Source organism: Gobius niger, assembly GCF_951799975.1.
Source record: "Gobius niger genome assembly, chromosome: 15".
NCBI classification, from domain to species: Eukaryota; Metazoa; Chordata; class Actinopteri; order Gobiiformes; family Gobiidae; genus Gobius; species Gobius niger.
In genome coordinates this window covers 432939-456615 of record NC_136866.1, presented here as the reverse complement: position 1 = coordinate 456615, position 23677 = coordinate 432939, and the positions used below count along the sequence as shown (strand labels likewise).

Here is a 23677-nt window from a genome sequence, read left to right as displayed (position 1 = left end):
ATTTGAAAGCTAAGATCTACACAATTGATTGAGACTCTCGCTTCACAGCTAGAAGGTCCGGGTTCGATTCCCACCTGGACGGGGCCTTTCTGTGTGGAGTTTGCAGGTTCTCCCCGTGTCTGCGTAGGTTTCCTCCGGGTGCTCCGGTTTCCCCTACCACTAAAAACATGTACAATAGTCCAGTTTGAATGATGTGTGTGAGTGAATGTGTGGTGGTGTCAGAGGGACTGTTGGCGCAGACGTGTGGAGTCACGACAGCGTCCGTCTCCCCCAGGGGAAACTGAAGCTACAAACGTAGTTTCCACCACCGAGTGTGGAGTGAATGAACCATTGTCTCATGTAAAGCGCTTTGTGACCAAGTCTGTGAAAGGCACTGTATAAATAAAGATCTTCTTCTTCTTGCATTGTCGCCATGTTTTTGTCACATTTTTTTCTTTCTTTCTTTTTTTCATAGTTTTTTGGGTCATGTTTTGGTCATTTTTTGTTGCTTTGAAAACAGGAAGTGACCTCCCTCTCTCCTGGTACAACTGAATGTGTTGCCTTTTTCTGCAAGCTGTATTTGTGGTCTCTGTGTTCCACATTGTGTTTCTGGATCATTTTGTACGTCTTTGCTGTGTTTTTGTGGAGGTTTGGTGGATTCGTTTACTTTGAGAGTCCAAAATGCTCCTCAAGAAAGCAGCTTATCAGGTAAACCCATTTGAAACCTACATATTTCCTTCGACACTGAAGAGGCACCTGCAGCACAGTGGAGGCGTCACAAGAGGAGCTACAGGAAACAAGGAACAAGGAGGAGGAGCTGACCAGTGCAGGACACCACGCTCTGAAACAGGGACAAACCCAGGAGGTGGATCAGAGGAGACAGAGGGCAGCTTTTGTGTCGCTTCTTTATTGTTCAGTTCAGTTTATTATGAATATACAGTAAAACATTTACATATTCGTTCAAGGAATACTGCATATTCATAAATGTGCTTTTGTCAACTAAAGGGTAAAGCCATTTTTACCAAAACTGGAGAAAATGTACCTGGTTCAGATGGGGCTTAAGAGGTTTAATCCAGGTGGCGACTAGTGTGAGTCTCTCATATTAACCTCTACATATATATTACAGTTAGATATGGTAAAACTTGATAGTCAGTCCATGCTTTAGCACCTGAATCATGGCTGACAAAGACACTCAACAAGGCCTGAGCCGGTATCGGCCTGTAAAAGCATTAACCCTGTCCAGCGTAATGCAGCAGGGTGTGCCATTTCCTGAGCGCTAATGGCGTCATGGCTGTCTAATGGAGTGGTGAGAATCAAAGATCACGCAGCAGCTGCACTGTGGAGGCACACGGGAACGACCTGCTCCGTCCACGTGTTCTGAGAGGCCAGTTCAAAATAAAACGTCGTAAAAACAAAGAGGATATCTCGGTGTGCTAAAGTGGTTGGCTGCATTGCATATTTGAATATTGGTCCACTGTGTTACTACATTCACTCGGGTTTATTGTATTATAACATTAGTCTGTTTAGCTGAGCCGTTTTTATGTTATTTAGCAGTGCTAATGAAATACATAGAGAAGCTGTGGCTGACTGCCGTGAACACAACACACTCACAGTTTCACCTTGGCCTCCACATGGCACGCGCAGCCTTTTCCTTCCACTTAGTCTCTGGAGAAAAAGGCCAGCTGTATATAATCAAGAGCCTCACAACAACAGGGCTGCCGCGAGTTACTGCGCGGCCTTGTGTGAGCGGCTTCATTATCACACATGGATAAAACAAGCCGGATGGCAATGACTTTGGAAACACCTGCGCTTACCCACAAAACAACAACTACAGTAACACCAGAGATTTTGGCAACGGCGTTTGCACAAGGGGTCAGTGACTTTGCTTTGTTGCCAGGCAAAAAAAGAGCTCGTCACTACTCGGTATCACAAGAATGAGCTCTTTATCAAACAAAACCACATTTCAACTGAGAAAAGCTGACAGAGGTGCTTGTTATCCCTGTGGGCATGTCCCAGTAGCGCCCCAGTCCGATTTTATTTACTCATTCATTTTTTTTATCAAGGCCACTTCTTTTCCTGCAATACCTGGGGTTGTTCCTCTTTTCACAGGCTGTCCATCATCTAACACAGGACAGCCAGGCAGATGCCTCTGTAAAACAACTGCTTGTCAAGAGTCAATCACAAGGCAAAGAGCCGTATTCATTTCTCACTGGAATGCTCCCAGGCTAAAGGATGTACATCAACGTTACATCAGAATAAAAGCTAGCTTTGAACTAGTACTTATTTATCTAGGTTTTCTGCTTTCCAGTGCAAGAAAACCCCCTCAATAACAGCCTTCCTTCATTATGCATAAACCTGCTGACTTCAACAAACATGTTCAGAGATACAAGTGATTTTTGGATGATCAGTTCATGTGTTAACGCTCCTGTTTTACATGTGCTAAGTGAAGTGTATAAAAATAGATAAAATGAATCACAAATCTTGCCAAAACAGCAACAGAAAAACAAAAACAAACAAACATTGAGATACTTTTCCAAAACCATTCAGCTTTTGACTTTGGTGCCAAAACCCATGAAGCAGCAACACATACTCAGTGTTGGGGAGTAACTAAATACATATGTTTAGAATATGCATGTAGAATACTCCTTTAGAGTAACTGTATTCTGGTAAAGTGACACTTTCACTTGAGAGTATATTAAATACAGTTACTTTCCAAATATCAAGGGAATACATCCCAGTACTCAATAATCACATTTTAGCTCCATATATATTAAGAAAGAACATTATTTAGTTAGTTAGTTAGTTAATTTATTTTCTTCGGTCATTATGAACATTTAAATCACATGTCACATGTTTTCCAAAGATCTTAGACATTATACAATAAGAAACCACATACATTAAGAATTTAATCTAAATGAAGCCTGACCGACAGGGGTTTAGTCTGAAGCCGAGACTTATTCTGCCTTTAAACCCTTTTACAAACTGTGACTCTGTGTCCAAAGAGACACATTATACACTTTCTCTAACACCAACGATGGAAACACTTAAGCACAAAACTTAAACTTATTGCACTGCACGTGTCACACGCTGTGATCTGCTGCTCTTACATTTGCCACAAGAGTTTTTGAGTTCCCTGTTAATGGAATGTGAGTTTATAACAGGTGTTCCAACAATCAAAGTCTTCATTATTGTAATGTTACGCATATTTAAAACCACACCGAGCAACATTTTACCCAATAAATAAAGTTGAAATACAAGCATTTATTTTATATATAAAAATACCTCATAAATCTACAAACAAACATTTATGAAGCTCAGCTCTCTACAATTTGACTGTGAGCTTTACTGAGAGTGGGTGTGTCTCCAGCTCGTCTCCATGGAGATGTCGACTCATCCACATCTATTCTTTACTCACGGCAGAAGTAGCGTTTGCTGTGTTGAGCTGATCATTAGGAGCAAGTTATGTGTTGATGCAACAGGAATCCAGAATGTTACGCAGTGTACCTTTAAACATAAATATAATGACAATCAATGTGAAAGTATTCTAGAAGTATTCAGAATACAGCACCCTGATTAGACAAAGTAACAGAATACGTTACAAAATACATTTTACGACAAGTATTCAGTATTCAGTAACTAAATACAATTGAAAAGTATCCTCCCCAACACTGCATATACTAACGACAGGGACCAGCCTCCCACAGTGCGACCCTGGACCCGCCCACATCTAAACCAAGGGGAACAAAACTGTGCTGGCCGGCGGTGTGAGCCTCACTCTGCAAACACAGGCCGGTTTGGGAGTGAGGGGGGTGTTGGACTGATGAAAGCGCTACATTAAATGAAAGGCGCGTTGGGAGGTGTGAGCTGGGACTTGGCAGCACATCACTGGATTATACTGGCGCTTGTCAAAAATCAGGAAGTCTCTGATAGAAGTGACAAACTGCCAGGGCCGAGCGAGTGGAGGGAGGCCAGTCTGAAGCCCATTATGAAAGTGAAATGTTTTGATGCTCAAAGTACACTTAACCAAACGACAGCAGTGGAGCGGCTTCGTCTTGTAAATATGTTGCGTCGCATACTAACTTTCCCCGCGTGCTGTTGGGGATTTGCAAATAACTTTTTTTTATTCTACCTGAGGTGCCTTGCAGACGAAACGGCAGCTGTTGTGGTGCTTGATATGCGATACAAACATTGGTTTCTTCAGAGGGGGAGAAAAACAGCGATCGATTAATCACCCGAGTGTTAAATATCCCATTTTATACGATGCATCTGCTGTTCAACGGGAAGATAAACTGAAACAAATGGCTAATTAGCTTCTTTAAATCAAACGGCTGTCGCTGCATCTCCATATTTTGTCTAAAACCTAAGGTGATTAATGTTTGCTGAAGCCACGTCTTTTGTTTAAGCCAACAACTGGCTTCCCATTTTAATGAACAATGATAACGATCTCTCTTCTTCAGGACTGTGGAGGAAGTGGTGTAGTGGGTTCAGTATTCCAAACAGTCGCGGGAAATCGTGGGGAAACATTTCTTGTCCGGATTGTGATCAGCCAGATGGTTATGCAGATTCCGTTGTTGTCATAAGCTGCAGTGTGGGCGAGGTTTATGGGCTATATATTCACAGACCATGTATTATTCTCGGTTAAACTGGGCACGCTTTGTTACAGTGGTTTGTTGCTTAAAAGCTGTGATGGTCAATGTGTTTTGTTTCATTACTAAGAGCTGATACTCTGGTCTAACGTAGCTCCAATACACGTAAGTAAAAGTGGCTCTGTATATTAAAAATTCACATAACTTAGAAACAATATGTGTTGTGAATAATAACAGCTTTAAAGACAATACGTTGACATTTGGCTGTACAGCAGCACAACATGACGTGTCACAATTATGAAATAGTCTCAGAGACAAAAACTGTAATGAGCGGTAAACACTGTATAATTTTCCAGCAGAAGCTGTCCGTTTTCATAAAGATAATTACATATCTGCTGCCAGTCTCCACAAATTGGCCTATTATCAAACTCTTTTTCTAAAGCCACCGTCCCTCTGCCCGTACGGTGATCATTTCCTGCCTAAAGAAAATGAGAAAGATTTAAATATCAGGTAATCTAATAAATGAATTTGGGGAGCCAGCAAACAGTGCATTATAAATGTCTCTCCAGGACCGGGGTATTAAAAAAGTCATGTGGAAATATTTCACTCCGGCTGGGGCCCGTCGGGAGGTCTTGCACAGGCTGATGCTGCAAATTGTATGTGACAGAAGCAATTTTGGGATATTTTCCTCACACATATACCACACTAAGTGATTTGAATTAGATTAAATGAGGGGATATTGAAAGCCACATATTTCCTGCGCCAAGTCAGCAGCTTTAATTGATAATGCAATTTTAGTTTACTTCCACGTTTGACTTCCTGCTCGGCAACATAAATAGCACACAAGCAGTTAATGTACAAGCATTAGCGCTAATGGGAACTTGATAAGTAGGTCTTAATGCAGAACAGCAGCGATTGAGATTTGGAATAAACGGTTCAAGGCTCTCGTCAACACCTTTGTAGAGAAACATTCTACTGGCCCAATAAAAGCATGTTGTAAAAGCAGGCATCTGTGGAAAAAATAAGCCTGGAGTGTGAAGTTTGCATTGTATTATTGATTTGTTAATGCTGTTTGCGATCAACCGAAATAGTCCTAGCTTTCAGTCACAGCTTATACCTTATACCCAACGAATAACTGTGCCATCTGATACGCACAGCGATACTTAGAGGCCGATCTGATACGTACAGCGATACTTAGAGGCCGATCTGATACGTATAGCGATACATAGAGGCCGATCTGATACGTATAGCGATACTTAGAGGCCGATCTGATACGTATCACGATACTTAGAGGCCGATCTGATACGTACAGCGATACTTAGAGGCCGATCTGATACGTATCACGATACTTAGAGGCCGATCTGATTCATGTAGCGATACTTTGAGGCCGATCTGATACGTACAGCGATACTTAGAGGCCGATCTGATACGTACAGCGATACTTAGAGGCCGATCTGATACGTATAGCGATACATAGAGGCCGATCTGATACGTATAGCGATACTTAGAGGCCGATCTGATACGTATCACGATACTTAGAGGCCGATCTGATACGTACAGCGATACTTAGAGGCCGATCTGATACGTATCACGATACTTAGAGGCCGATCTGATTCATGTAGCGATACTTTGAGGCCGATCTGATACGTACAGCGATACTTAGAGGCCGATCTGATACGTACAGCGATACTTTGAGGCCGATCTGATACGTATAGCGATACTTAGAGGCCGATCTGATACGTATCACGATACTTAGAGGCCGATCTGATACGTACAGCGATACTTAGAGGCCGATCTGATACGTATCACGATACTTAGAGGCCGATCTGATTCATGTAGCGATACTTTGAGGCCGATCTGATACGTACAGCGATACATAGAGGCCGATCTGATACGTACAGCGATACTTAGAGGCCGATCTGATACGTATAGCGATACTTAGAGGCCGATCTGATACGTACAGCGATACTTAGAGGCCGATCTGATACGCACAGCGATACTTAGAGGCCGATCTGATACGTACAGCGATACTTAGAGGCCGATCTGATACGTGTCACGATACTTAGAGGCCGATCTGATACGTATCACGATACTTAGAGGCCGATCTGATTCATGTAGCGATACTTTGAGGCCGATCTGATACGTACAGCGATACATAGAGGCCGATCTGATACGTACAGCGATACTTAGAGGCCGATCTGATACGTACAGCGATACTTAGAGGCCGATCTGATACGTACAGCGATACTTAGAGGCCGATCTGATACGCACAGCGATACTTAGAGGCCGATCTGATACGTACAGCGATACTTAGAGGCCGATCTGATACGTGTCACGATACTTAGAGGCCGATCTGATACGTATAGCGATACTTAGAGGCCGATCTGATACGTATCACGATACTTAGAGGCCGATCTGATACGTACAGCGATACTTAGAGGCCGATCTGATACGTATCACGATACTTAGAGGCCGATCTGATTCATGTAGCGATACTTTGAGGCCGATCTGATACGTACAGCGATACATAGAGGCCGATCTGATACGTACAGCGATACTTTGAGGCCGATCTGATACGTACAGCGATACATAGAGGCCGATCTGATACGTACAGCGATACTTAGAGGCCGATCTGATACGTACAGCGATACTTAGAGGCCGATCTGATACGTATCACGATACTTAGAGGCCGATCTGATACGTACAGCGATACTTAGAGGCCGATCTGATACGTATAGCGATACATAGAGGCCGATCTGATACGTATAGCGATACATAGAGGCCGATCTGATACGTACAGCGATACTTAGAGGCCGATCTGATACGTATCACGATACTTAGAGGCCGATCTGATACGTATAGCGATACAGGAGCCTAAGTAAATATTGTAATATGTTAACCTTAAAATGTGTAAAAAGTAATGTGTCCAAAGTTTATAAACCAAATGCCATTTGATATTTATTAAAGTGTTAACATTGAAAAGTGCATTAACACAAAAGTATTGCGATATTTGATAAAGTATCGATACTTGGTATTGCAGCATGTATTACAAATATTTTGTCCTAGCCCTATTGTATTTGTCACAATATTTTTAAAGTCAGAATCTGATTAAATGGGTGTATTACAGTGCCTTTAAAGGGGCTAGATGCAAGTTGGCCATTTTATATATATACATTTTATACTACTGCCACCTCAGGTCATGCGTGTAACTGCACCTTCTATATTAAGCTCATGCATGACGGCACTTCAGACCCGAAGTTACAACTTTTTGAGTGCAGGATTTTAGAGGCAGTTGTGGTGAACAGGTCTGAGCTCGTTCTACACCTTCGTATAGTCCCTTTAAGTAATGCAAACTAAGTTTCACTCAATACGTTTTCATTTTTTGTTTGTTTGATACAAACACAAAGCAAGTAGGATAATTTCCCTTTTTTTTTATCATGAAGCGGTGGCCTGTGTCAAGACAATCCAGTCAGCACCATCCACAATTTGTCACAACCAATTGCATTTCCAACAAATACATTCATTTTGTTCAATGGTCCACACATTTGCAGCAGCAGCTCTTTTCCCAAATCTGAGGGAAAACATCTTCTCCAACAAAAAAAAACCGACAGATGACAACTTTTTGAATCCTTTTTCCAGGATCAACCAGCTGAACTAACTTCACATCCGTCACAGTCAGCGTCACATGGAAACGTTTCTGCGGACTCCTACCTCTCGAAGGCAGCCCATGAAATTGTTGCTCACTGGCGACCCCGGCAGATCCGCCGTGCTCGGACTGCCGCCCACGTAGAAGAAATCGTCCGAGCCCAGCATGGTGTAGTCCTCTTGGGTGTAACCGGTGGTGGTGAGGATCCCATCCACTGAGATCGTGACCTGTCGGGGGGCAACACATAGCCAAAGCCAGACCATTACATTCTAGAAGTCGACTTTCTTTTCCCCCATCTTAAAACCACACCTCCATCTTCCTTCGGTCTGCATTCGAAGTGTTCAAAATCATTCCGGCTGTTCTTTCAGTGATAAGATTTTAGTTCCTTGGAGCGATCGTTTTTGGACCAGACAGCGTTTTGTAGAATTTGTATGGATTGTTTTTGCCATAGAATTCACAGGACAGGTAAAGAAAATATGACAGTACACATATTTTCTTTATCTTTGATGGGGGTAAGAGAATGGATTCCCTACATTCTGGAAGATTCAGGTTGGGGGGTAGGGTTAGTACAATGTTCAAACCAAGGACAAATTGATCGCACTTGTCTTAGGTTTCGGGGTTTATCTACCGACTGCAGACATTAACGGCACGCACACACAAACACGTCACGCGGACCACACTCCCTCGCACTCTCCCCTCTCTCACGGACAGAACACATCTAACAGAACCACGCAGGCATGCAAAACAAAGGGAAGAAGGTTTCTCACACCGACATCAATGTGCAAACCCAGGCCGTCACTGTCACGAAGGCAAATTAAAGACACTCGATTGAACATGTGGGGAGGGATAAGTGGATCGATGGTGCCGTACGAAGCAGTGAGCGACCGCCTGCGAGAGGCCCATGCACGGGGGAACACCGGGAGGCCCATCTTCATGTACACTCTCGGAACAGCTTAGGCCGATCTGATCAGGTTAGCTGAAGCGTGCTATTCAGACCCAAACATGGCTAAATGGAAGTGTATGGGATGAATATAACTTTGTATATTCTAGTAATACATTCCAAATTGTGTTGCGTGAACAAAACCATAAACAATACATCTTAAACTGGGAGCAGAGTTTACAATATTAGCTTGCAGCAGGCTAATCGTTTTTAGCATCAGCGCTACTGCCGGGTTTACAATCGTTCATAAAGACAAAATGCAGTTTTACAATCGCCTGGAAACACAATATACTGCGGTGATCAAATGGATCTCGCTCTACTTTGAGTTGGAAAACACATCCCCTTTAACATTCAGAGATAAATGTAACTAATAATTAAAAAGAAACCTCCATATAGACCTATTGTTTCCCAACCAGAGGTATGGGGACTCCTGGGGGCACTTGAGGCCTTAGCAGGGGGTAATACCAGGAAACTGAACATTATTTTGAAAGGAAAAGCTATTTTTTTGCAATAAAATGTATAGGTTTGGGCGTATCTTTTAACTAACACTTACTGCTTAACCCACACCTGCATTTTTTCTCCTGTTCGGCTTTACTCAAATCTAAACACTTCTTACAGCCTACAGGCCAGTGTAACGCCTCAAGTTTGTTTGTTCGGAATTTTGTTGTCGTTTTTTTGTCACTTGTTTGTCGCATTTTTCATCCTTTTTTTAGTCACGTGTTTGTTGCTTTTACGTCCTCATTTTCCTCAGTTTCCGTTGCTCTTTTGTGGATTTGGGAAACGCCTGGATACAAATTGTTGTCGTCTTATCGTATTTTACTCTTCATTTTTTATGATTTGTTTGAATATTCTTCATGCATGCCCCTATAGTCGTATGGTTTAAAGTTTTTATAGCTTATTTTTATAAATTCTGTGTTCTATGTTCTATGTAGCACCATTGTACTGAGAAAAATTCCTAGTTCTGCAATATTTCTTGAGGTAGGGGGTACACAGAGGACCACTGAAGGGTCAAAGGGGTCCGCGAGGCAATAATCGCTGTAGTAGAGGACCGTAGAGAGAGGATTATGAATGAGGCAAATGCAATTCCATGTCACCAACATTATTTAGTGTTAACATTTCAAGAAGTCTGTTGTTTACTGACATGGCGCCTGTGGCTAACAGTATCACTATCGACTAGTTTAAAGATTATGTTCAGAATCAGAATGAAAGCGCGTTTTCTTTTGATCGTGTCAGTCCTAGGAGGGTCTTTTCCCGCTGAACCATCAACGCGAGATCGGCAAGCTTGTTCGTCAAAGAGTCATGAACATGAGCTGCACAAGGTGGACGGCCATCAACACAGCACAGTCACGAGCATGCCACAGAACACACACACGGAGGGCGGGGGGCAGGGGGGCAAGAGCAGCGACAAGTGACGTGGAAATGGAGGTGAGTGGATTAGAGTGTTAGTGGTTACTGTGATGGCGAGGGGGGGGGGGTCATCGTGTTTGGATGGAAGCGTGGGCATGCCATGCGCCAGAGTGATTTGGAAACAACTGTCAGAGCTCCCGCAATGAACTTTTAAAGGGTTGCCATTTTGGATGAAGTTTTCTTGGTTGAGAACCTCTTTGGAAATTGTGGCAAGCTTCTGTCAGTTTTCGGTTCGACAGTCCTCACAAAAAATGGGGACTTTTTGTGTGGAAAAAAAAACAAAAAACGAAAAAAAATCAAAAAAGTAAAAAAAAGGTATTTGCCCTGGAGAAGGTAAAAAAAAAATTCAATTGTTTTGATAGTTACTTTCTTGGTAAATCTGCAGTTTATGTGGAGGAAAGAAAGTAGAACAAAGTAAAGTGATATAAAAAAAGGATGGGGGATCGTGGGGTAAAAGAGAACGCCGTTGGCAGGTCAAAGGGCGGGGGGGTAGGAAATTGAGAAAGAAGCGAAGAAAGAATTGCCTGGTAATACAAACCCATCTCCTCATTTTTTGATAAGAGTGTCTAGGATGGAACTCAAAAGAGAACGAATAAAAGAAAGAAAAAAGAGAGGGGGAGGGGACACACGGCAAACCCAAAAAAAAGACAATAAGAATGATATCTACCAGACAATGTAGTTTGTTTACCATAGCGTGTCCAATGCCTGATTGCTTTCCGGAAAAAGGGGAAGAAAGGAAATCAAAAGAATAGTGAACAAAAAAAGGTTGTTAATAATGATGGACAAACGAAAAAGCAATGATGAAGAGTTAGGATGTTAGTTAGTACATTAGTTGGTTAGATATTGTTAGTATAAAAAGAAAAAATGAATGAGTCAGTGCTTCAGGCGAACAAACACTACACGGTCTGTTTTGAGGATTTCTCCGCGTTGCCATCCCAGCCAAATTTTCACCAAGAGACCTCGCAGCTTAGAACAAAAGGAGAAATTTGCGTAGGATGGCGAATGCCTCCCACAAAACTTGTAGTGTTTGGTTCACCTTTATCTAACAACGTGTGCCTTTGAAATAGAAAATGATCGAAGTGACAGAAGTGTTGAAAGGAAGAGAGAGAGAGAGAGAAGGCAAGCAGCCCCTGGCACTGAGCCTCCATAACCTGCTAAACTGTGTTGTCCAGTGGGGATTGGGAACTCTTTACTCAACTGTGGGGCTGCGAGAGGGGTCAGAAAATCAACACTTACTTGTTGTGCTGCACAGGGTAACAATCAGAGCTGCGTCTCCCTTTGCAGACACAACAACAGCTGCCTTTAAACAGCTTCCACCCAGCTACACATCGTTTGTCATATGCCTGACCTTGCCGATAAAGATGAACGTTTCTGAGCGTTACAAAGCAAGTCAACGTGGCGACAAAAGCTCAATCGGATCAGCTGTTTACTTTGAAAGAAAGAGCAATTTTACAAGCTATGAAAAACAAAATCATTCGAAAAAAGACTAAATGGTAACAGCTGTTTTTTTGCTGAACTCTGATTTTGTTTTTCACACGTTGTTTTTTTTCGATGTTTTGAACAAGAACAAGGCCAGCTTAATTAAACGAAAAGATTGTCTTTCATCCGCTCACTTTTTATTTTGCTAAAGTAAAAATCACTTTGCTCGCTGGCTTATGTTTGCAAGAATGATGAGCTCACAAACCGAAACAAAACATTTTGCTCAGGGACGGCCACGGACTTTGATCACAGCCGGGGCATCGCGAATGCAGCTGCTAATGTGTTTCTAAACATGATGCTTCCTGCACTGGATATCATTACTGTAAAGGTTATGATGGATCTTATGAGCAAGATTAATCAGGTTTCCATCAAATTACCATCATGAACAGTTTTTAGTATCATCCTATTACCAAAACCATGCTATTACTGTGCGTTACAGTAAACTACTTCGTTACCACTCATATGACCTGTAGAGCAACACTCAGGCTTAAAGCAGTACTAAGTAACTCATGTCCCTAGAGGCCAGAAGCGCCACTGCAGCATGTTGTGTAGCATGTGAGAGTAAATACTACGCTGACAGAAAAGACAACGGGAGAGAGGGATATTGTACATCCAATTACACAATGGAGATCATTTTTTCCACTCAAACGTGGCTGTTAATACTGTTTAAGTGGCGCTAGCCCGCAGTTAGCTTTGCCCGTTAGCTTCTTCTTCGTTACTCCACTAGTGTGTATTGGGGCCTCTGACCTGTAGGCAGCAAAGTTGCAATTGACTCTGTGCATAACTTCAAATCATATTAACGCCGCCTAAGAATTGACTTCCTGTTTTGATCCAGCAAAAAAAACTCTTCATCATCATTATTTCAATATCCTGAGTAAGTATAAACTGCTCAGTTTTGACAATCTCATTCTATACAATAATCTAAGAACTATATTCAAATCACCAATAACGCAGCTCCACCACCACTGAAGAACTTTGTCAGACTTTGTTCTGAGCAAAATACAAGAGCTACTCGATCCACTGCAAATATAAACTGTGTCAAACCAAAAAGATGGTCGGCCTTTGCACAATGAGCCTCCTCGTTTCGCTCCATTAAACAGTGGAACGAACTTCCAGACGGTTTGAAACTGTCTGTGGATCTTAATAGTTTTACTAGAAATTTGAAAATCATCAGTCGTGTCAGCATTAATGAATGTACTGTAAACTATAGAGATTGTTTAGTTTTTGTTGTTGTGTGTACACTTTCAGGAAAAGCATATAACGTATTTTATACAGTGATTTTATTGTAGATTGGATTTATAGATAGTATTTGTAATGTTTTATGTTCACACCTGTCCAGGGACTGCGGATGGAAAACATCTGCTGAGCTAAATCTGGTACAAACCATCTCCTCTTGTAAAGACCAATGGTTCTGTACATTGTCCCTGTTTCAATAAATAATAATAATAATAATAATAATAATAATACACACCAAAATAAAAGCACCATCCTATTCATTAGTTCAGCAGTTCATTAGTTCAACTTTCTTTCTGCCTAATTATTAACAGAAAAAACACTTAAAATGAGTGTATTTGATATTATTCTTGTAATGTTGCACCTGCTGAGCTAATCCATGAGACCAGCTGTGTGCCTTTATTTTGGCGCGCCAGATCGAAACAGGAAGTCACTTATTGGCGCGACGTTGTTATGATTTGAAGTTTAGTACAGAGTCAGTTGAAGTTTTCTGGCCAGAGACACCAGGGGGAGATGAAAGACCCCCCCAATCATCCCATCAACACTTGTATTACCCCCAGAGGGACTACGGAAAGGATTTATTAAGGTAAACAAGTTATTAAGGTAAACAAGTTACTTAGTACTGCTTTAATGTATGCTAATCCCAAACTACATCAATAGTAAACACATCGTAAAATAATGATGGACTCCTCCTGCCCTGGTGGAGTTGTACATCTTCAAAAACAAACCCTGTGATCTGCTCTACTATAAATACTGCATCAGTGGACAATTCAAAAGGCAGAACATTTGCGTCTTAGCTTTCAAGTCTGTATCCTCCACCGACATTAAAACACTGTTCAGGGGATAAGGACAGCGTTTGATAGAAGTGTCAGCAAAGGAGTTGTGTGACGCAAAGAAATCACATTGTAACTTTAGGCTATATAAACTGGAGAGAAGAAATGAACTCGCACAACCCTATTTGAAACAGATTATCAACAGCACACTGGAGAACTGCTTTGCCCTGACGAGTTACAGAGAGGAAGAGGAAAATGGCAAACACAAAACAAAAGTGAGGTTTTCCTTAAAGAAAATGTTTCAGAAACCGTGGCAGTGAAATGAAAACTCATCAGGTGACTGTTTGTTTTTAGAAATGGCAGCTCTCTTTCACAGCTTTCAGAGGCAGCTAAACTAAAGGCAAGAAAAAAATATCAAGCTGTCCATTCTGGGTCGGCCACTGCTCTCCCGCGGTTACCTGTCTGAGGTTCCGCGTCACTTTGATGTCGTGCCAGGAGTTGTCGTTGAACTTCCCGTTGACGGGCTCCACGATGGCCTCGAACGCCCCGGACCCCAGGTTGATGACCAGGGAGACGGCCCCGTCTTTGAGCGCCAGGTTGACGTAGTCGGCCGATTTGCCGGTGTGGAGCAGGAGGCCGTTGCGTTGCCAGGTCTTGAAGGACAAAGTGATCTCGTCGCTGCTGCTCTGGATGGGGTTCTGCGAAAGATCGTAGCAGAAGTACTCGGAGCCGCGGAAGGTGGCCACGTTCTCCTCCCTCGCTGGAAAACACAAGCAAGAGAAGGTTCAGTTAGACCAGTGTTTTTCAACCTTTGTTGAGCCAAGGCACATTTTTTTCATCGAAATAATCACGAGGCACACCACCAGCAGAACATGTTCTCATCAAAGTGTCTTGACTCGGAACACCGTATAGTCTCACGAGCCACAATGCCTTAATACATCACTAATTCTCTTGTCTCAAAGAAATTGCTGGGTTGCAGGTTCTAGAATATCATGATTTTATCGGACCCAGCGGGGGCAGGAGCCAGTTTTTCCTATTGACAGCATTACACTTTCACAAGTCATAGCTAAAAAGTAAATGTATGGATTAGAAAAATGATCCTTAATATCAGTCACTGGGTCCATGATCTCTCTGTACAAGACCAAATATTTCCTCTATATAATAGTATAGGCCTTTAGAACGCTGTGATGTGACCTGCAACCCAGCAATTAAGTACCTGATATGGAAGAGTATGGTTACTCTGCCGATCACTAGACAGCATAGACTCTCTCAAACGGTATATTATTTGTGGATAATAATGCATTTGTTTACAAAAAAACAACTAGGTGAGATTGGATAATTTTCCAAGGCACACCAGACAATGTCTCACGGCGCACTAGTGTGCCACGGCGCAGTGGTTGAAAAACACTGAGTTAGACTATGAGTGCATTAAAAGGCCTCGAGTACGAAGCAAGAGAGAAACAACAGACGGAAGAAACTGAATTTGATAAATGGTCTTCAAGGAACCACTCACTCATTCTCACTCTCATTCATGCACCAATGTACACAGACACTGGAGGCAAGGTGGGTGAAGTGTCTTCCCCAAGGACACAACGGCAGTGCGGCAACAATACAACAAAAAAAAGTTAGGTTAAACTCCTTTCTAGCTTTCACCATCCCTGAATTTGACTCTACAGGAACAAAGTCAGGAGCGTTAGAACATACTGTGCTTCACTGGAGGCTGCTATTGAAAATTAAAGCTCCCTTTCCTTAGAATTACAACTATAGGACAGTTACAAATAAAAGCCAGACTCATTGTGTACAACTGGGATCAAAGTTTGTGCAAAGTGTGCAAGCTCCATTACTTCAAAAGTCTAGACTGCTCACCCGAATAACCTTCAATAAATTCTCTCACCTGCTTTTATGGCAAGGCTGCCCTCGCCTATTCTCAGTCAGTTTAAGATTATTATAACTGTTTTTAAAAGTACACACAGCAATGCACTTTGACCGTCGTTCATATTTCTGAAGTCCGTTTGATTGAAGACGGTGCATGACGATGCATATTCTTTACTTTTATACAAAATCAAGTCTCTGCTTCTGCAATATTAATATCAACCCCTCACAGACGATACAATTCTATAATAAACATTGTCTCTCATTGTGTGCCTTGTTGGCAAAGACGTCCATTGCAGTGTTGGGGTAAAGTATTACAAAAGTAACGACTTACGGAAATATATATGTATAAGATCTGCAGTTGCGTGTATTGAAAGCAGTACTAAGTAATTCATGCCCCTAGAGGCCATAAGCGCCACTGCAGGTGTCGTAGCAGGGACAGAGGGATATTGTACATCTAATTACACAATGGAGACAATGTTTTTCACTCAAACTTGGCTGTAAATACTGTTTAAGTGGCGCTAGCCCACAGTTAGCCCTGCCTGTTAGCTTCTTCATGATTCCATTAGTGTGTATTGGTGACTCTGACCCGGTGGCAGCGAAGTTGCAAGTGTGGTTTTCTGGCCATAGACACCAGGGGGAGATGAAAGACCCCCAATCATCCCATCAACACTTGTATTACCCCCAGAGGGACGACGAAATAATTTATGAAGGTAAATAAGTTACTTAGTGCTGCTTTAATGTCCTCAAACAAAACACAAGAGAATGGGGAAAGTGACTGTACTTTTTCTCAGTGGCATTATTACTATATTCAGTTTATACTTTGCCAAAAGTAACTCAAAGTAGTGTAACTCAGCTACATTTTTGAAACAGTATGTAATACAAACATATTATATTCTTAGAGCTGTAATCACTAATATAGAATATATTACAATTAGTTTAGTCCATTGCATGTATGTGTTTATTGCTTAATAGCCCCAATATTCAAACATCTGCATTTATCATTGTATAAAGCCTAGCAGCCATAACATGCCCCACACACACATACAGCAAACTATTTAATGCAAGGCTATCCATAATTACCGCCATGAAAATCCTATTATTCAGTCCACATCATAAACGCTGTCTGCTTGAGCAGCGGTTTGGGTTTCACGCTCAGCCCCCAGACAGACAGGCAGCGTATGATGGAACACTATTCCCCGCTAATGGTTCGCATAAATCAAACTTAGCTTGATTTTGCCGTTAAATATATCACCCGCACGTCACGAAAACACTTCCTCGCTCGATTTTGTGTTTAGACGGACACAGATAGTAAGGTGAGACCCAGGGACACGTCGAAACAGCAGAAAATAAAACTGCCCCGGCCCTGAAGGAGGACGAGCACAGGGAAGACTTTTACAAGACTGGAGTGTATTCGAAGAGACAGCTCCACCTTGTAATCACCCGGCAAATAACTGACATTTTTCCTGCTGCTTTGGGAGAGGCAGCGCCGACACACACAAGCCGGGGCTGTAGCGCTGGTCCGGGGGAAGCTGTCAGAAGACAAGGTCAGACTCGCGGTCAATTATTTTCCACAGAGTGCTAAGGCAGGTATGGCAGCAGTCATTCAGGGGAGGAAGTGGGAGAATTTGCCAAGAACACAAGAGGTGTCTAAAGCTATTGCCAAGTTTGTAACCCTTTTGTAACGATTGACTGCAGGGTGGAGTGGCTAAAAGTGCCGTCCTGAAACACACTTTAACACCCATCCACACCCAAACAGATATAATAAACAAGATGGAGTTTGTGTGTTTGGGAGTTTGAGCAATGCCAACCGAGCTACAATATAATCTGGGATGTTATAAATGAAACATTCAACATCAGCCAAAAGAAACATGAAAAAAGTAAAGAAAAGAGCCGTGAAACAACTCTGCCAGATCTACTGGAAAATACACATTGCAGTGCCCAAATGCTTGAGAAAAATGACTGCAGTATTTTACATTTAAAAACCTCCATTGGGTTTGACGACGCAATCCCAAACTCTGTTGTTATTGATCTGACCTTTCCTTCACACAATCATGTTATCACTGCCACCACAACTGTGTAAACCTGTGCTAATATGAAGAAAGTCTACAGTATACCTGAATGGTGTACTTTCTTTCATTTCACCAATCTCATATTTCATAACATATAATTCAATGTCATTGTAAAGAACTATTTTATATTGATCCAGTCTAACAATGTCACTTCCGCTGAAAGAGCACGGGGAAGTACAGTCATGGCGGGAAGGAAGATGGTGCTTTACAGTCCATACTTTTGCTGAATGGAATAAAAAGGTAGTGTTTGTTCATCGTATAAAATGATTCACTTGTTTATGGCTGTCAAATGTTGCATGTATATCACCATCTCCACCTCTCATGTGGTGATTGTGCACTAGGGCTGCAACTATTTTTTCCATTTTTTTATCACATAGAGCTAAAGTGGCGCCGCTTGAGGACATGTTGGAGTAAACTTAAAGTAAACGTTTGTAGGAGGCTCTTTGTGCTAATTCTGCTTTCTGATTGGACGAGACAAAGACAGATATTTATGAAATTTACAATGTACAAAACACTGCAGACGCTCACTTTAAAAATAAAGTAGGTTTTCATCCAAAATACATAATTGTCATGTCTTTTTTGCTCTATTTTAGTCTGTGTTTGCTAGAAAACGATTAACCGATTAGTTGCTTCAGTCCTATTGTGTACAGATAGTAATATTAATCATAATGCCTTACACTTGTATTGCGCTTTACTAGGCTGTTTCTCAAAGCGCTACATGTCGTCATTATTCATTCACGCCAGACTCGGTGGTGGTAAGTTACTGTTGTAGCCACAGCTGCCCTGGGGTAGACTAACAGAGGCAAGGCAACCAGTCTGTGCCATCGGCCCCTCCGACCACCACCAACCACTCGCTCACTACATTCACCCAGGCTTCTCCCATCCAAGTACCGACCAGGCCCTTCCCTGCTGAGCTTCCAAGGTCTGCCGGGATCGGGCAGAGCAAAGGTGCTAGATAATAGTCAGCTTATATGTTCTTCCTCAAAAACAATAAGTTACATTAGTTTAGGTTAGCATACAGGAAACAAACACTGTACTCCCCCATTTTACACACAGGTTTTGAAGTTCTGCTCTTTCTGTTTTGGACACGCTTTAGTCTGGGTCTAAACTGGAGTCAATCCCTGTTAAGAGCTTCCGTAGTGTCTTGGTACAAATTTAGTTAATTCAACACAGTAATCATATTATTTATAATTGGCTGTGTCCCTGTACAGATAATGGCTTTTTGGATACCAAAGGTTAGCTAATCAGTGGTTACTGTTTTGTGGTCACATAATTGCACAGATTTATCCCCCTCACTTATTTCAGGCAATCACACATAGTGTTTTTTCTGTCCTATTTCTCCCGGAAAAGGCATTGTAAAAAGCTCCAACAAGCCACTCAGATAGCGCTACAAATGCTCAAATCACTATATAGAACCCTCAAGGTTTTGGAAATTGCACCCTTTCAAAAAAGCCTCTCCAACATTTCCTCCCCAATAACAGCTTTAGCGCTTTGAAGCATATTGTTATCTGCTCACGGTGCCATTTTGACATCGCATTTTGTCTCGCATTTGAGCAAACAAATGATGCCACGGCACACCACAAACAAACGCTGCGAACAAAGAAATGGAAAAGGCTGGAGGCTGTACAGTTTGGGTTTGTTTCTCAGGACGAGGCTATATGTAAACATGAGGGAGCACGCTGGCGAGTTTGACAGAAAGACAATATAAAGGTGGGGAAATTGTGACAGAGAGGGAAAAAATCAAAGCGGAAAGGGGACTCGGTGATGGCGCCATTTCGATTCCAGTCATGGAAAAATTCTCCCCTTGGCATCAAAAGTAAGCAACACACAGGAAGCAGAAAATTAATGGAACAAAGTGGAAAGCCTTTGTGCATGTTCCAAGGGAATAAATATAAATCTATAATTGCAGCATGGTTTGGCCACAAGCAACACGTGCATGACTGAATATGTATGTCGACTCTATGCTGCTTCACTTATACACTATATACTTATACAGACAAACGTATATATGTACATGTCTGTCTTCCATTTGCTAAGAAGTATTTCAGTAAATGAGATGCTGGCAGAATGGTTCAGGCCAAGCAGATGCAAAGGAAATCTGAGCTGGAAAACATCGCCTTCCAAATGATTATGCAAATTGTATTTTAGTGTTAAAAAGGTTTTCAATGAAACTCATGGATGGTGTTGTGTCTCAGGGCTCTTTGATTCACTGACATCGATCCCAGACACCTGTGATGACTGGTCGTCGGGTAAGTCCAGTAAGGGAAAATTAAGCAGACCAACATTTTCAAGCAATAAGGGAAAGAAAAAGGATCTCTCTGCTGAGGAAAAGCGAGAATAGTTGAATGCCTTGGTCTGTGTATGAAAACCTTTGATATTTCAAGAAAGATGAATCGTAATCATTGTACAATTAAGAGATTTGTGGCTGATTCAGAGCCTGGTCTGTGCAGATAAAGGCACATTTTATTTATTTATTTATTTATTTGATAGGGACATGTGTGAACAATAAACATGTACCACACTACAACATTTATAGCCAAGGCTAATTTGCAATGTCCGTCCCTAGAAGGGCTTTTCAAATTCACACAGAAAGTACATTAATTAATTAATTCTGACATTACACAAAGGAAGTGCATTGAGTGCAGACTAAAAATGATTGCAGACTTGATCTCTTTTTAAAATATGTTTTAGTTCATTTTTAAAAGCCCCCAGATCTAAGTCCTGTTTCAGCTCAGGAGGCAAAGAGTTCCAAAGTTTAGCTCCTGGACGGTAAAAGCCGACTGTCCAAAGGTCTTTTTTCTAACGGGTACTTTCACATTTCCATCAGCAGCTCCTCGTGTGATGGAGCCACTGATCCAAGTGGAACTCTGAGCCGTCTGAGAACATCAGGGGCTGTGCAGACATTTGTACATTCATTTTAAGTTACAGAATTTAATACAATTTTCAAAGTTAAGAAAGTTTAACCTCTGCAATCCTCCACAATGGTGCGTCCTGACAGATGTTTTGTCTAAAAATGTTAATGCTCTGTTGTAAATCAGTCTTAAAGGCCTGATTGACCAAGAGGTTATGCAGTAACTGAGATGAGAGAAAATCATAGCTGCATAAACACACTTGCTGCATGAAATGGTAAACAGTCCCGTATGATTCTGAAACTGTACAGGTTTGATTTGGCTGTTCTTGTGATCTTTGTGACATGACTTTCAAATGTTAGATGGGAGTCCAAGATTAGGCCCAGATATTTAACTTCTTTAACCTGGGCAATGTCTTGACCGTTTATTGTCAGATGCAGTTCTTCCACTGGGTGTAATCTGGAAGCAAAACCAACTGACACTGTCTTACTCAGATTTAGTGTTTGTCCTGAGTTGAATGACGGTTTCTGCCAGACAAATACAAGGTATTTGAAACTGACCTCAACCCTACTGAGAACCCTTGGAGCCTCAAGCAAAACATCTCTGAGGGTGGGAGGCAGTTCACATCCAAACAGCAGCTCGGGGAGGCTATTCTGACATCCTACAAAGAAATCCAAGCAGAAACTCACAAATTTAATGGATGCAAGAATTTTGAAGCTGCTATCAAATACGGGTCCTATGTTAAAATATAACTTGACCTGTTAAGATGTTTTTGATTTCAGTAAATATGACCTCCTAATGCTGCAAGTTCAACAAATGACCATTTTCAGTTAATTACAAGCTTTAAAATGTATTGAAACTGAAAGAGTTGCATAATAATTTGGAACAGTAGATTTTGAGTTGTATTTTTTTTTTTTTTCAATCACATTCATATTATCCTCTAACAGTTAAAGACTTGAAAATGATGCTGCGTGTCATTTAAGTTGATAATTTAGAAAATCTAATTTGGAATGCCGTGTATGTTGTTCACGTGAGCCAAATAAACAAGCCCTTTGTCAAAGCAACATTCACAGAAATTAGCGCTACGGAGTGTCAAACGAGTAGCACCATCGTTTGTGCGACTGCAGACACATTTCAAGAGCAAACAACGAGAAGCACGTGATGACTGACTCCTTCTTACCCATAATTGTGGCCAGGAGAGCCTGGGTGGAAGATTTGTGGAAATGGGAGCACTCAGCCAACTCCAAATCAAATCGGGTATTATTGCCGTTTAGCAATGTGCCACCAAAACACCTCAGACTTTGAGATTCATTTCCCACGCCGTCTTTCGTGCACGATTTGTCTATAAAGTTGGCAATTATCGCTTTTAGTGCAATCGGAGTGCACTAAAGTGAGTGCCCTGGAATCCTATAAAGATATTGTATTATGTCTGGCACCATTGTAAACGCCTATCAGTGCACAAAGTCTGTCCCAGGTAGAGTCGGTGTGTTTTGCGTTACCTCAAAAGGCTTTAACACGATCTCTTTTTGTCTGCTGCTTGTAATTGTATATAGTTTTTAATAATGGCCGATGAACAGCTTGACTTTCCAAATGTGTTAGAATTACACTGATGCAATTACAGAAGTGGCCACAGCGCCGCGACCCAGGTGCTGTGAAGAAGAGAGACAGCGTATTGATGAAATGTATTTGTGCGCCTCAGCAATATTAAGCCTGTGGTAAGTGTATACGGATCCATTAAAACCGACGGGAGGAAAGCATTGCCTGTTGAGACATGTGCTGCTCACTTCTGCGGCTTCCGTATCGATCACACCGGCGCGGGTCATTTTCTCTTATTTTCGCCCTCGTCATCAATATTCCATTTGTGCTCTCGGGCCGGGCCCCGTGCGCGAAGAGGCCACGGGGTTCGATTTCAAAAATCCACTGGAAGCAATTAGCTCCTTCATTACCATCTCCCTCTCCACCTCCGCTCACGCGCCTCGCGGTGTGTCCGGCCCCGGCTCTCGAGCTGACCCCGGCGGGACTCCGGCGGCCCTCACCTTTTCCACCAACCTTCAACCTCTGTTAGATCACCCCGGGATGAAGCAATTGTCAAAGCTAAACGCTGGGATTAAGATGGAAGAGGGTGATTATCAAAGCAAAGCACCGTGGATGCTACACAAAGGCGGGTGAACTCGTCAGGCTTTCTCGCATGAGGGGGATATAACGGGGCAGCCGACCTCGAGCTCGTCCCAGAGAGGCCATTGTGAACTCGACTGAAATCAATAGGGCACATCAGAAAGCATGTTTGCACCTCCACTATACAGGCAATTACGCAAGAGACAAAGTCAGTGCAGTTTTCCTTTATCCGACCCGATACAGAAAGTGTGATGAGTGTAAAATGCAAAGATCTAACTGAGAAATAAGTCACCCATTGAGAAGAACGGACATTGAAGTCAGCTGAAGGTTAGTTATCGGCATTTTACTTTGAAAAGAAGATTCTGGCGTCTCTCAATGTACATGTAACTACTTCATTTAGTTTTGCCCACTTCACAGACTGCCCTTCAGTGGGTTTGTCTATTACTCTTTCTTTCTATTTGAATAATAATAGAACATTTTTCTTGCTGATTTATGTTGTAACTCGATGAATGAAGACCTAGTATTCCTAGTACTTTAACTTAAATCTTGCTCCTTGTCATTATGTGATGAGAGTGGAAGGTTGTAAACTGACAGAATGATTCAGTTTCCTCGGTTGTGCTCATAAGTGTCCTCACATAGAAAAGCCCAGCCTTGGACAACGTGTTCTTTATCTTGGAGACAAGTGCAGCGGCGGAGCTTTAATTTGGCACAAATCTCTTGTCACTC

General features: G+C 42.0%; 1 protein-coding gene across 2 annotated transcripts in view; it reads right to left on the bottom strand.

Moving 5' to 3' along the window:
- The window catches only part of nrxn3b (neurexin 3b), a 498054-nt gene that overhangs the window by 364940 nt on the left and 109437 nt on the right, over positions 1 to 23677 (bottom strand). The window contains exons 6-8 of one of the 2 annotated variants that reach the window (XM_079571780.1): positions 14502 to 14803; positions 11247 to 11270; positions 8277 to 8438 (exon numbers count right to left, since the gene is read on the bottom strand). In XM_079571780.1, coding sequence (XP_079427906.1) covers positions 8277 to 8438; positions 11247 to 11270; positions 14502 to 14803 — 488 coding nt within the window. Of the gene's footprint in view, positions 1 to 8276; positions 8439 to 11225; positions 11271 to 14501; positions 14804 to 23677 lie in introns of both variants that reach the window. The other variant, XM_079571779.1, reaches the window with a different exon arrangement.